Source organism: Palaemon carinicauda, chromosome 8 (assembly GCF_036898095.1).
Source record: "Palaemon carinicauda isolate YSFRI2023 chromosome 8, ASM3689809v2, whole genome shotgun sequence".
NCBI lineage: Eukaryota > Metazoa > Arthropoda > Malacostraca > Decapoda > Palaemonidae > Palaemon > Palaemon carinicauda.
Genome location: NC_090732.1, coordinates 545173 through 560489, shown reverse-complemented (window position 1 = coordinate 560489; position 15317 = coordinate 545173). Strand labels below are relative to the sequence as shown.

Here is a 15317-nt window from a genome sequence, read left to right as displayed (position 1 = left end):
ATTTCTCGATATTCTATATACTTAACTTGAATGGGAATTTGCCGAGTGCTGCACCAAAATAATTACAAAAAATAAATTCAAGTCGTTAAAATTTTATCATTTCAAACACTGGGCAAAATATATAACGATGTTTTGCACGCAAACCAAGAAATATTTCTCATCTAGTGAGCTTACGTATTAAATGATTAATATGTGAATTTTCCTAATAGTGTGAAAATATGAAGAAAGAAATTCTCAGTGTCTACCCAGCGTCAGAGTAAAAAAGTTTTCAGAATTTGTTTATGAAAACCAAATTATATCCTCTGATTAGGCAAGTTCACTTTCCTTAAATCATTCTTATGAGTTAGATTAGCTTACCATCAAAACAGCTAAGCTTTATTAATTAAGAATTCATTCTTAAATATAGCAATTTTTCATTTTCTTAATATCTTTGAATGAATTACAATTCTCTTTTCAGTATCTCCACGCGAAATAGCTTTTTTTTTTAAATAACTATATATAACTAACTTAAGATTCTCAAAATGGTTTGAGTTTGATAGTTTATTCTCTCGTGGTTTGTTTGTTTCTTCCTTGTTTCCTTTCCTCACTGGGCTATTTTTCCCCTTTGCAGCCCTTGGACTTATAGCATCTTGCTTTTCCAACTAGGCTTATAGCTTAGCTTGTAATAATAATAATAATAATAATAATAATAATAATAACAACAACAACAACAATTAGCTGGAATGAGTATGGTTTAATAACGTATTGAGTTTTTTTTTCAACATTCTCATGGTCAAAACGACATATTATTATGAATATAGAATAATTATGGGTACTAATGATCGACTTATGAAATTCCATTTGTCTTTTTCATATGGGAATCAAATCCATCAAAAGCAAGATATAATCTTTTTTTTCTTTGGGTCGTTTCTCTGTACTTTCAACAGAATAGGTACAAATTCTGTACAAAATTACTTAGCGAATTGAAAGCTAGGTGAAATTTATCATCACTCTTTAGAAATGGCTAATAGCCAGTAGCGTGACTGTAACAATATACATATATATATATATATATATATATATATATATATATATATATATATATATATATATATATATATATATATACACACACACATATTTATATATATATATATATATATATATATATATATATACATATATATATATATATATACATATATATATATATATATATATATATATATATATGTGTGTGTGTGTGTGTTTGTGTTTATAAGCAAACTGTGTATACATTATATGTATGTATGTATATATGTATGTACATGTATATGTATATCTATATATATATATATATATATATATATATATATATATATATATATATATACATACATATATACATACATACATACATACATAGCACAAAAGAAAAGACCTGCACACTAACAAAATATGGAATAAAAATAAAATAATAAAACAACTAAAAATAGGAATTAATAAACTAATAAAAATATCATAAACAAAACGAACTAAATAAGACCGAAATGATAACCATCAAAACTAACTGTGTTAACCTGACAGAGAGATAATCACCTTGATGCGCGTTTGTCCCAGGGATGGTGGGACCCAGAGGTCTTCAGCATTTGGGATTTGGACGTGGCCGAAGTTGTGCTTGAAGGAGACGCACCAAACGCCCAAGTAATCGATGTCGTACACCGTCAGGTTGTCGGGCAGCTGGAGTTCAATGTCCTCGCCTTCGTACTTCCGGAGGACGTCCAGGCTGTTGGCAGGTGGGAAAAAAAGGATGAGTGTGAGTGGGGAAAAAAGCAGGTTGGAGCCAGAAGGAAATGATGAGTAAAATGTGAAAAGGAAGGCTGTAGAAAGAAGGAAATGATGAGTAAAATGTGAAAAAGGAAGGCTGTAGACAGAAGGAAATGATGAGTAAAATGTGAAAAAGGAAGGCTGTAGACAGAAGGAAATGATGAGTAAAATGTGACAAGGAAGGCTGTCGACGGAAGGAAATGAAGAGTAAAATGTGATAAGGAAGGCTGTCGACGGAAGGAAATGATGAGTAAAATGTGATAAGGAAGGCTGTCGACGGAAGGAAATGAAGAGTAAAATGTGATAAGGAAGGCTGTAGACAGAAGGAAATGATGAGTAAAATGTGAAAAGGAAGGCTGTAGACAGAAGGGAATGATGAGTAAAATGTGATAAGGAAGGCTGTAGACAGAAGGAAATGATGAGTAAAATGTGAAAAGAAGGCTGTCGACGGAAGAAAATGATGAGTAAAATGTGATAAGGATGGCTGTAGACAGAAGGAAATGATGAGTAAAATGTGAAAAAGGAAGGCTGTAGACAGAAGGAAATGATGAGTAAAATGTGAAAAAGGAAGGCTGTAGACAGAAGGAAATGATAAGTAAAATGTGAAAAGGAAGGCTGTCGACGGAAGGAAATGATAAGTAAAATGTGAAAAGGAAGGCTGTAGACAGAAGGAAATGATGATGAGTAAAATGTGAAAAGGAAGGCTGTAGACAGAAGGAAATGATGATGAGTAAAATGTGAAAAGGAAGGCTGTAGACAGAAGGAAATGATGAGTAAAATGTGAAAAAGGAAGGCTGTAGACAGAAGGAAATGATGAGTAAAATGTGACAAGGAAGGCTGTCGACGGAAGGAAATGAAGAGTAAAATGTGATAAGGAAGGCTGTCGACGGAAGGAAATGATGAGTAAAATGTGATAAGGAAGGCTGTAGACAGAAGGAAATGTTGAGTAAAATGTGAAAAAGGAAGGCTGTAGACAGAAGGAAATGATGAGTAAAATGTGAAAAAGGAAGGCTGTAGACAGAAGGAAATGATAAGTAAAATGTGAAAAGGAAGGCTGTCGACGGAAGGAAATGATAAGTAAAATGTGAAAAGGAAGGCTGTAGACAGAAGGAAATGATGATGAGTAAAATGTGAAAAGGAAGGCTGTCGACGGAAGAAAATGAAGAGTAAAATGTGATAAGGAAGGCTGTAGACAGAAGGAAATGATGAGTAAAATGTGATAAGGAAGGCTGTCGACGGAAGGAAATGAAGAGTAAAATGTGATAAGGAAGGCTGTAGACAGAAGGAAATGATGAGTAAAATGTGAAAAGGAAGGCTGTAGACAGAAGGGAATGATGAGTAAAATGTGATAAGGAAGGCTGTAGACAGAAGGAAATGATGAGTAAAATGTGAAAAGAAGGCTGTCGACGGAAGAAAATGATGAGTAAAATGTGATAAGGATGGCTGTAGACAGAAGGAAATGATGAGTAAAATGTGAAAAAGGAAGGCTGTCGACGGAAGGAAATGATGAGTAAAATGTGATAAGGATGGCTGTAGACAGAAGGAAATGATGAGTAAAATGTGAAAAGGAAGTCTGTAGACAGAAGGAAATGATGAGTAAAATGTGATAAGGAAGGCTGTAGACAGAAGGAAATGATGAGTAAAATGTGAAAAGGAAGGCTGTAGACAGAAGGAAATGATGAGTAAAATGTGATAAGGAAGGCTGTCGACGGAAGGAAATGATGAGTAAAATGAGATAAGGAAGGCTGTAGACAGAAGGAAATGATGAGTAAAATGTGACAAGGAAGGCTGTCGACGGAAGGAAATGATGAGTAAAATGTGATAAGGAAGGCCGTCGACAGAAGGAAATGATGAGTAAAATGTGATAAGGAAGGCTGTCGACAGAAGGAAATGATGAGTAAAATGTGATAAGGATGGCTGTAGACAGAAGGAAATGATGATGAGAAAAATGTGAAAAGGAAGGCTGTAGACAGAAGGAAATGATGAGTAAAATGTGATAAGGAAGGCTGTCGACGGAAGGAAATGAAGAGTAAAATGTGATAAGGAAGGCTGTAGACAGAAGGAAATGATGAGTAAAATGTGAAAAGGAAGGCTGTAGACAGAAGGAAATGATGAGTAAAATGTGATAAGGAAGGCTGTAGACAGAAGGAAATGATGAGTAAAATGTGAAAAGGAAGGCTGTCGACGGAAGGAAATGATGAGTAAAATGTGATAAGGATGGCTGTAGACAGAAGGAAATCATGAGTAAAATGTGAAAAGGAAGGCTGTAGACAGAAGGAAATGATGAGTAAAATGTGAAAAGGAAGGCTGTAGACAGAAGGAAATGATGAGTAAAATGTGAAAAAGGAAGGCTGTCGACGGAAGGAAATGATGAGTAAAATGTGATAAGGATGGCTGTAGACAGAAGGAAATGATGAGTAAAATGTGAAAAGAAAGGCTGTAGACAGAAGGAAATGATGAGTAAAATGTGAAAAGGAAGGCTGTCGACGGAAGGAAATGATGAGTAAAATGTGAAAAGGAAGGCTGTCGACGGAAGGAAATGATGAGTAAAATGTGACAAGGAAGGCTGTCGACGGAAGGAAATGAAGAGTAAAATGTGATAAGGAAGGCTGTAGACAGAAGGAAATGATGAGTAAAATGTGAAAAGGAAATCTGTCGACGGAAGGAAATGATGAGTAAAATGTGAAAAGGAAGGCTGTCGACGGAAGGAAATGATGAGTAAAATGTGATATGGAAGGCTGTAGACAGAAGGAAATGATGAGTAAAATGTGAAAAGGAAGGCTGTAGACAGAAGGAAATGATGAGTAAAATGTGAAAAGGAAGGCTGTCGACGGAAGGAAATGAAGAGTAAAATGTGATAAGGAAGGCTGTAGACAGAAGGAAATGATGAGTAAAATGTGAAAAGGAAGGCTGTAGACAGAAGGAAATGATGAGTAAAATGTGAAAAGGAAGGCTGTCGACGGAAGGAAATGATGAGTAAAATGTGATAAGGAAGGCTGTAGACAGAAGGAAATGATGAGTAAAATGTGAAAAGGAAGGCTGTAGACAGAAGGAAATGATGAGTAAAATGTGATAAGGAAGGCTGTAGACAGAAGGAAATGATGAGTAAAATGTGAAAAGGAAGGCTGTCGACGGAAGGAAATGATGAGTAAAATGTGATAAGGCAGGCTGTAGACAGAAGGAAATGATGAGTAAAATGTGAAAAAGGAAGGCTGTCGACGGAAGAAAATGATGAGTAAAATGTGATAAGGATGGCTGTAGACAGAAGGAAATGATGAGTAAAATGTGAAAAGGAAGGCTGTAGACAGAAGGAAATGATGAGTAAAATGTGATAAGGAAGGCTGTAGACAGAAGGAAATGATGAGTAAAATGTGAAAAGGAAGGCTGTCGACGGAAGGAAATGATGAGTAAAATGTGATAAGGAAGGCTGTCGACAGAAGGAAATGATGAGTAAAATGTGATAAGGATGGCTGTAGACAGAAGGAAATGATGATGAGTAAAATGTGAAAAGGAAGGCTGTAGATAGAAGGAAATGATGAGTAAAATGTGATAAGGAAGGCTGTCGATGGAAGGAAATGAAGAGTAAAATGTGATAAGGAAGGCTGTAGACAGAAGGAAATGATGAGTAAAATGTGAAAAGGAAGGCTGTAGACAGAAGGAAATGATGAGTAAAATGTGATAAGGAAGGCTGTAGACAGAAGGAAATGATGAGTAAAATGTGAAAAGGAAGGCTGTAGACAGAAGGAAATGATGAGTAAAATGTGATAAGGCAGGCTGTAGACAGAAGGAAATGATGAGTAAAATGTGAAAAAGGAAGGCTGTCGACGGAAGGAAATGATGAGTAAAATGTGATAAGGATGGCTGTAGACAGAAGGAAATGATGAGTAAAATGTGAAAAGAAAGGCTGTAGACAGAAGAAAATGATGAGTAAAATGTGAAAAGGAAGGCTGTCGACGGAAGGAAATGATGAGTAAAATGTGAAAAGGAAGGCTGTCGACGGAAGGAAATGATGAGTAAAATGTGACAAGGAAGGCTGTCGACGGAAGGAAATGAAGAGTAAAATGTGATAAGGAAGGCTGTAGACAGAAGGAAATGATGAGTAAAATGTGAAAAGGAAATCTGTCGACGGAAGGAAATGATGAGTAAAATGTGAAAAGGAAGGCTGTCGACGGAAGGAAATGATGAGTAAAATGTGATAAGGAAGGCTGTAGACAGAAGGAAATGATGAGTAAAATGTGAAAAGGAAGGCTGTAGACAGAAGGAAATGATGAGTAAAATGTGAAAAGGAAGGCTGTCGACGGAAGGAAATGAAGAGTAAAATGTGATAAGGAAGGCTGTAGACAGAAGGAAATGATGAGTAAAATGTGAAAAGGAAGGCTGTAGACAGAAGGAAATGATGAGTAAAATGTGAAAAGGAAGGCTGTCGACGGAAGGAAATGATGAGTAAAATGTGAAAAGGAAGGCTGTCGACGGAAGGAAATGATAAGTAAAATGTGATAAGGAAGGCTGTAGACAGAAGGAAATGATGAGTAAAATGTGAAGAGGAAGGCTGTCGCCGGAAGGAAATGATGAGTAAAATGTGAAAAGGAAGGCTGTAGACAGAAGGAAATGATGATGAGTAAAATGTGAAAAGGAACCCTGTAGACAGAAGGAAATGATGAGTAAAATGTGATAAGGAAGGCTGTAGACAGAAGGAAATGATGAGTAAAATGTGAAAAGGAAGTCTGTCAACGGAAGGAAATGATGAGTAAAATGTGATAAGGAAGGCTGTAGACAGAAGGAAATGATGAGTAAAATGTGATAAGGAAGGCTGTAGACAGAAGGAAATGATGAGTAAAATGTGAAAAGGAAGGCTGTCGACGGAAGGAAATGATGAGTAAAATATGAAAAGGAAGGCTGTCGACGGAAGGAAATGATGAGTAAAATGTGACAAGGAAGGCTGTCGACGGAAGGAAATGAAGAGTAAAATGTGATAAGGAAGGCTGTCGACGGAAGGAAATGATGAGTAAAATGTGATAAGGAAGGCTGTCGACGGAAGGAAATGATGAGTAAAATGTGATAAGGAAGGCTGTAGACAGAAGGAAATGATGAGTGAAATGTGAAAAGGAAGTCTGTAGACAGAAGGAAATGATGAGTGAAATGTGAAAAGGAAGTCTGTAGACAGAAGGAAATGATGAGTAAAATGTGAAAAGGAAGGCTGTCGACGGAAGGAAATGATAAGTAAAATGTGATAAGGAAGGCTGTAGACAGAAGGAAATGATGAGTAAAATGTGAAGAGGAAGGCTGTCGCCGGAAGGAAATGATGAGTAAAATGTGAAAAGGAAGGCTGTAGACAGAAGGAAATGATGATGAGTAAAATGTGAAAAGGAACGCTGTAGACAGAAGGAAATGATGAGTAAAATGTGATAAGGAAGGCTGTAGACAGAAGGAAATGATGAGTAAAATGTGAAAAGGAAGTCTGTCGACGGAAGGAAATGATGAGTAAAATGTGATAAGGAAGGCTGTAGACAGAAGGAAATGATGAGTAAAATGTGATAAGGAAGGCTGTAGACAGAAGGAAATGATGAGTAAAATGTGATAAGGAAGGCTGTAGACAGAAGGAAATGATGAGTAAAATGTGAAAAGGAAGGCTGTCGACGGAAGGAAATGATGAGTAAAATGTGATAAGGAAGGCTGTAGACAGAAGGAAATGATGAGTAAAATGTGAAGAGGAAGGCTGTCGCCGGAAGGAAATGATGAGTAAAATGTGAAAAGGAAGGCTGTAGACAGAAGGAAATGATGATGAGTAAAATGTGAAAAGGAACGCTGTAGACAGAAGGAAATGATGAGTAAAATGTGATAAGGAAGGCTGTCGACGGAAGGAAATGAAGAGTAAAATGTGAAAAGGAAGGCTGTCGACAGAAGGAAATGATGAGTAAAATGTGATAAGGAAGGCTGTAGACAGAAAGAAATGATGAGTAAAATGTGAAAAGGAAGGCTGTAGACAAGAAGAGGAAGGATATGATGAGTGAGATTGGAAAAGGCAGGCTGTAGATAGAAGAGGAAAGACGTGATGAGTGAGTGAAAAGGGTAGGTTCCAGACAGAAGAGGAAAGAAATAATGAATGAGAGGGGAAAAGGCAGGATGTAGACAGAAGGAAGATGATAGAAATGATGAGTGAGAGTGGAAAGGGCGGGTTGTAGACAGAAGAAAGAGGAAAGAAATGATGAGAGTGAAAAAAGGGCAGATTATAGACAGGAAAAAAAGGAAAGCAATGATGAGTGAGAGGAAAAGGCTGGTTGTAAACAGAAGGATGAGGAAAAAAACGATGAGTGAGAGTGGAAGAGGCAGGTTGTAGACAGAAGAAAGCGGAAAGAACGGATGAGTAAGAGTAGAAAAGGCAGGTTGTAAACAGAAAGATGAGGAAAACCATTATGAGTGAGAGTGGAAAAGGCAAGTTGTAGACAGAAGAAAGAGGAAAAATAATGATGAGTGAGTGGAAGAGGCAGCTTGTAGACAGAAGAAAGAGGAAAGAAAGGATCAGTGAGAGAGTGGAAAAGGCAGGTTGTAGACAGATGGATGAGGAAAAAAATTATGAGTGAGACTGGAAGTGGCAGGTTGTAGACATAAGAAAGAGGAAAGAAAGGATGAGTGAGAGTGGAAGAGGCAGGTTGTAGACAGAAGAGGAAAAAAAATGATGAGTGAGAGTGGAAGAGGCAGGTTGTAGACAGAAGAAAGAGGAAAGAAAGGATGAGTGAGAGTGGAAGAGGCAGGTTGTAGACAGAAGAAAGAGGAAAGAAAGGATGAGTAAGAGTGGAAGAGGCAGGTTGTAGACAGAAGAAAGAGGAAAGAAAGGATGAGTAAGAGTGGAAGAGGCAGGTTGTAGACAGAAGAAAGAGGAAACAAAGGATGAGTAAGAGTGGAAAAGGCAGGTTGTAGACAGAAGAAAGAGGAAAGAAAGGATGAGTGAGAGTGGAAGAGGCAGGTTGTAGACAGAAGAAAGAGGAAAGAAAGAATGAATGAGAGTGGATGAGGCAGGTTGTAGACGGAAGAAAGAGGAAAGAAAGGATGAGTGAGAGTGGAAGAGGCAGGTTGTAGACAGAAGAGAGAGGAAAGAAAGGATGAGTGAGAGTGGATGAGGCAGGTTGTAGACAGAAGAAAGAGGAAAGAAAGGATGAGTGAGAGTGGATGAGGCAGGTTGTAGACAGAAGAAAGAGGAAAAAAAGGATGAGTGAGAATGGAAGAGGCAGGTTGTAGACAGAAGAGGAAAAAAATGATGAGTGATAGTGGAAAAGGCAGGTTGTAGACAGAAGGATGAGGAAAAAAATTATGAGTGAGTGGAAGAGGCAGGTTGTAGACAGAAGGATGAGGAAAAAAAATGATGAGTGAGAGTGGAAGAGGCAGGTTGTAGACAGAAGGAAGAGGAAAGAAAGGATGATTGAGAGTGGAAAAGGCAGGTTGTAGACAGAAGTAAGAGGAAAAAATGATGAGTGAGAGTGGAAAAGGCAGGTTGTAGACAGAAGTAAGAGGAAAAAATGATGAGTGAGAGTGGAAAAGGCAGGTTGTAGACAGAAGGTTGAGGAAAAAATCATGAGTGAGAGTGGAAAAGGCAGGTTGTAGACAGAAGGATGAGGAAAAATCATGAGTGAGAGTGGAAAAGGCAGGTTGTAGACAGAAGTAAGATGAAAATATCATGAGTGAGGGGGGAAAAGGCAGGTTGTAGACAGAAGGAAGAGGAAAAAAATCATGAGTGAGAGTGGAAAAGGCAGGTTGTAGACAAAAGGATGAGGAAAATATCATGATTGAGGGGGGAAATGGCAGGTTGTAGACAGAAGGAAGAGGAAACAAATCATGAGTGAGAGTGGAAAAGGCAGGTTGTAGACAAAAGGATGAGGAAAATATCATGATTGAGGGGGGAAATGGCAGGTTGTAGACAGAAGGAAGAGGAAACAAATCATGAGTGAGAGTGGAAAAGGCAGGTTGTAGACAAAAGGATGAGGAAAATATCATGATTGAGGGGGGAAATGACAGGTTGTAGACAGAAGGAAGAGGAAACAAATCATGAGTGAGAGTGGAAAAGGCAGGTTGTAGACAAAAGGATGAGGAAAATATCATGATTGAGGGGTGAAATGGCAGGTTGTAGACAGAAGGAAGAGGAAACAAGTCATGAGTGAGAGTGGAAAAGGCAGGTTGTAGACAAAAGGATGAGGAAAATATCATGATTGAGGGGGGAAATGACAGGTTGTAGACAGAAGTAAGAGGAAAATATCATGAGTGAGGGGGGAAAAGGCAGGTTGTAGACAGAAGGAAGAGGAAAAAAATCATGAGTGAGAGTGGAAAAGGCAGGTTGTAGACAGAAGGATAAGGAAAATATCATGATTGAGGGGGGAAATGACAGGTTGTAGACAGAAGGAAGAGGAAACAAATCATGAGTGAGAGTGGAAAAGGCAGGTTGTAGACAGAAGTAAGAGGAAAAAATGATGAGTGAGAGTGGAAAAGGCAGGTTGTAGACAGAAGGTTGAGGAAAAAATCATGAGTGAGAGTGGAAAAGGCAGGTTGTAGACAGAAGGATGAGGAAAATATCATGATTGAGGGGGGAAATGGCAGGTTGTAGACAGAAGTAAAGTGAAAATATCATGAGTGAGGGGAGAAAAGGCAGGTTGTAGACAATAGGAAGAGGAAAAAAATCATGGGTGAGAGTGAAAAAGGCAGGTTGTACACAGAAGTAAGAGGAAAAAATGATGAGTGAGAGTGGAAAAGGCAGGTTGTAGACAGAAGGTTGAGGAAAAAATCATGAGTGAGAGTGGAAAAGGCAGGTTGTAGACAGAAGGTTGAGGAAAAAAACATGAGTGAGAGTGGAAAAGGCAGGTTGTAGACAGAAGGATGAGGAAAAATCATGAGTGAGTGGAAAAGGCCGGTTGTAGACAGAAGATGAAAATATCATGAGTGAGGGGGGAAAAGGCAGGTTGTAGACAATGGGAAGAGGAAAAAAATCATGAGTGAGAGTGGAAAAGGCAGGTTGTAGACAGAAGTAAGAGGAAAAAATGATGAGTGAGAGTGGAAAAGGCAGGTTGTAGACAGAAGGTTGAGGAAAAAATCATGAGTGAGAGTGGAAAAGGCAGGTTGTAGACAGAAGGATGAGGAAAAATCATGAGTGAGAGTGGAAAAGGCAGGTTGTAGACAGAAGGAAGAGGAAAAAAATCATGAGTGAGAGTGGAAAAGGCAGGTTGTAGACAAAAGGATGAGGAAAATATCATGATTGAGGGGGGAAATGGCAGGTTGTAGACAGAAGGAAGAGGAAACAAATCATGAGTGAGAGTGGAAAAGGCAGGTTGTAGACAAAAGGATGAGGAAAATATCATGATTGAGGGGGGAAATGGCAGGTTGTAGACAGAAGGAAGAGGAAACAAGTCATGAGTGAGAGTGGAAAAGGCAGGTTGTAGACAAAAGGATGAGGAAAATATCATGATTGAGGGGGGAAATGGCAGGTTGTAGACAGAAGGAAGAGGAAAATATCATGAGTGAGGTGGGAAAAGGCAGGTTGTAGACAGAAGGAAGAGGAAAAAAATCATGAGTGAGAGTGGAAAAGGCAGGTTGTAGACAGAAGGATAAGGAAAATATCATGATTGAGGGGGGAAATGACAGGTTGTAGACAGAAGGAAGAGGAAACAAATCATGAGTGAGAGTGGAAAAGGCAGGTTGTAGACAGAAGTAAGAGGAAAAAATGATGAGTGAGAGTGGAAAAGGCAGGTTGTAGACAGAAGGTTGAGGAAAAAATCATGAGTGAGAGTGGAAAAGGCAGGTTGTAGACAGAAGGATGAGGAAAATATCATGATTGAGGGGGGAAATGGCAGGTTGTAGACAGAAGTAAAGTGAAAATATCATGAGTGAGGGGAGAAAAGGCAGGTTGTAGACAATAGGAAGAGGAAAAAAATCATGAGTGAGAGTGAAAAAGGCAGGTTGTACACAGAAGTAAGAGGAAAAAATGATGAGTGAGAGTGGAAAAGGCAGGTTGTAGACAGAAGTAAGAGGAAAAAATGATGAGTGAGAGTGGAAAAGGCAGGTTGTAGACAGAAGGTTGAGGAAAAAATCATGAGTGAGAGTGGAAAAGGCAGGTTGTAGACAGAAGGATGAGGAAAATATCATGATTGAGGGGGGAAATGGCAGGTTGTAGACAGAAGTAAAGGAAAATATCATGAGTGAGGGGAGAAAAGGCAGGTTGTAGACAGAAGGAAGAGGAAAAAAATCATGAGTGAGAGTGGAAAAAGGCAGGTTGTAGACAGAAGTAAGAGGAAAAAATGATGAGTGAGAGTGGAAAAGGCAGGTTGTAGACAGAAGTAAGAGGAAAAAATGATGAGTGAGAGTGGAAAAGGCAGGTTGTAGACAGAAGGTTGAGGAAAAAATCATGAGTGAGAGTGGAAAAGGCAGGTTGTAGACAGAAGGATGAGGAAAATATCATGATGAGGGGGGAAATGGCAGGTTGTAGACAGAAGTAAAGTGAAAATATCATGAGTGAGGGGGGAAAAGGCAGGTTGTAGACAGAAGGAAGAGGAAAAAAATCATGAGTGAGAGTGAAAAAGGCAGGTTGTAGACAGAAGTAAGAGGAAAAAATGATGAGTGAGAGTGGAAAAGGCAGGTTGTAGACAGAAGTAAGAGGAAAAAATGATGAGTGAGAGTGGAAAAGGCAGGTTGTAGACAGAAGGTTGAGGAAAAAATCATGAGTGAGAGTGGAAAAGGCAGGTTGTAGACAGAAGGATGAGGAAAATATCATGATTGAGGGGGGAAATGGCAGGTTGTAGACAGAAGTAAAGTGAAAATATCATGAGTGAGGGGGGAAAAGGCAGGTTGTAGACAATAGGAAGAGGAAAAAAATCATGAGTGAGAGTGAAAAAGGCAGGTTGTACACAGAAGTAAGAGGAAAAAATGATGAGTGAGAGTGGAAAAGGCAGGTTGTAGACAGAAGTAAGAGGAAAAAATGATGAGTGAGAGTGGAAAAGGCAGGTTGTAGACAGAAGGTTGAGGAAAAAAACATGAGTGAGAGTGGAAAAGGCAGGTTGTAGACAGAAGGATGAGGAAAAATCATGAGTGAGTGGAAAAGGCAGGTTGTAGACAGAAGTAAGAGGAAAATATCATGAGTGAGGGGGGAAAAGGCAGGTTGTAGACAGAAGGAAGAGGAAAAAAAATCATGAGTGAGAGTGGAAAAGGCAGGTTGTAGACAGAAGGATGAGGAAAATATCATGATGAGGGGGGGAAAGGCATTTGTAGACAGAAGTAAGATGAAAAATCATGAGTGAGGGGGGAAAAGGCAGGTTGTAGACAGAAGGATGAGGAAAAAATCATGAGTGAGCTCGGAAAAGGCATGTTGTAGACAGAAGGATGAGGAAAAAATCATGAGTGAGAGTGGGAAAGGCAGGTTGTAGACAGAAGGAAGAGGAAAAAAATCATGAGTGAGGGGGGAAAAGGCAGGTTGTAGACAGAAGTAAGAGGAAAAAATCATGAGAGAGTGGAAAAGGTAGGTTGTAGACAGAAGGATGAGGAAAATATCATGAGTGAGGGAGGAAAGGCAGGTTGTAGACAGAAGGATGAGGAAAAAATCATGAGTGAGCTCGGAAAAGGCATGTTGTAGACAGAAGGATGAGGAAAAAATCATGAGTGAGAGTGGGAAAGGCAGGTTGTAGACAGAAGGAAGAGGAAAAAAATCATCAGTGAGGGGGGAAAAGGCAGGTTGTAGACAGAAGTAAGAGGAAAAAATCATGAGAGAGTGGAAAAGGTAGGTTGTAGACAGAAGGATGAGGAAAATATCATGAGTGAGGGAGGAAAGGCAGGTTGTAGATAGAAGGATGAGGAAAAAATCATGAGTGAGCTCGGAAAAGGCATGTTGTAGACAGAAGGATGAGGAAAATATCATGAGTGAGGGAGGAAAGGCAGGTTGTAGATAGAAGGATGAGGAAAAAATCATGAGTGAGCTCGGAAAAGGCATGTTGTAGACAGAAGGATGAGGAAAAATCATGAGTGAGGGAGGAAAGGCAGGTTGTAGACAGAAGGATGAGGAAAAAATCATGAGTGAGCTCGGAAAAGGCAGGTTGTAGACAGAAGGATGAGGAAAAAATCATGAGTGAGAGTGGGAAAGGCAGGTTGTAGACAGAAGGAAGAGGAAAAAAATCATGAGTGAGGGGGGAAAAGGCAGGTTGTAGACAGAAGTAAGAGGAAAAAATCATGAGAGAGTGGAAAAGGTAGGTTGTAGACAGAAGGATGAGGAAAAATCATGAGTGAGGGAGGAAAGGCAGGTTGTAGACAGAAGGATGAGGAAAAAATCATGAGTGAGAGTGGGAAAGGCAGGTTGTAGACAGAAGGAAGAGGAAAAAAATCATCAGTGAGGGGGGAAAAGGCAGGTTGTAGACAGAAGTAAGAGGAAAAAATCATGAGAGAGTGGAAAAGGTAGGTTGTAGACAGAAGGATGAGGAAAATATCATGAGTGAGGGAGGAAAGGCAGGTTGTAGATAGAAGGATGAGGAAAAAATCATGAGTGAGCTCGGAAAAGGCATGTTGTAGACAGAAGGATGAGGAAAATATCATGAGTGAGGGAGGAAAGGCAGGTTGTAGATAGAAGGATGAGGAAAAAATCATGAGTGAGCTCGGAAAAGGCATGTTGTAGACAGAAGGATGAGGAAAAAATCATGAGTGAGAGTGGGAAAGGCAGGTTGTAGACAGAAGGAAGAGGAAAAAAATCATGAGTGAGGGGGGAAAAGGCAGGTTGTAGACAGAAGTAAGAGGAAAAAATCATGAGAGAGTGGAAAAGGTAGGTTGTAGACAGAAGGATGAGGAAAAAATCATGAGTGAGAGTGGGAAAGGCAGGTTGTAGACAGAAGGATGAGAAAAAAATCGTGAGGGAGGGGGGAAAAGGCAGGTTGTAGACAGAAGGATGAGGAAAATATCATGATTGAGGGGGGGAAAGGCATGTTGTAGACAGAAGAGGAAAAAATCCTGAGTGAGAGTGGAAAAGGTAGGTTGTAGACAGAAGGATGAGGAAAATATCATGAGTGAGGGAGGAAAACGCAGGTTGTAGATAGAAGGATGAGGAAAAAATCATGAGATCGTAAAAGGCAGGTTGTAGACAGAAGTAAGAGGAAAAAATCATGAGAGAGTGGAAAAGGTAGGTTGTAGACAGAAGGATGAGGAAAATATCATGAGTGAGGGAGGAAAACGCAGGTTGTAGATAGAAGGATGAGGAAAAAATCATGAGATCGTAAAAGGCAGGTTGTAGACAGAAGGAAGTGGAAAGAAATGAGTGAGATTGGAAAAGTTACGTGAATAATAGTATAAGAGCTATGACAACCCCCAAACAATTAACATTAAAAACCATTATTTGTGCCTTTTCTGATGCTCATAATAGGTATATGGAAATAGTCTCCTCGAAGTACCATCTCAAAATGAAAATATGTTGTTTCACTGCGTTTTCACTGAACATTATCTTAAGTTTACTTATATCAATTTTCAGACCTATATTTCGGCTTTCTCTATTCAAATATTTTAACATCTTTTTGTAATTCCTA

General features: G+C 39.1%; 1 protein-coding gene across 2 annotated transcripts in view; it reads right to left on the bottom strand.

Moving 5' to 3' along the window:
* The window catches only part of LOC137645591 (protein Skeletor, isoforms B/C), a 78308-nt gene that overhangs the window by 21350 nt on the left and 41641 nt on the right, over positions 1-15317 (bottom strand). For both annotated transcript variants that reach the window (XM_068378391.1, XM_068378392.1), the window contains exon 3: positions 1558-1744. In XM_068378391.1, coding sequence (XP_068234492.1) covers positions 1558-1744 — 187 coding nt within the window. The remainder of the gene's footprint in view (positions 1-1557; positions 1745-15317) is intronic.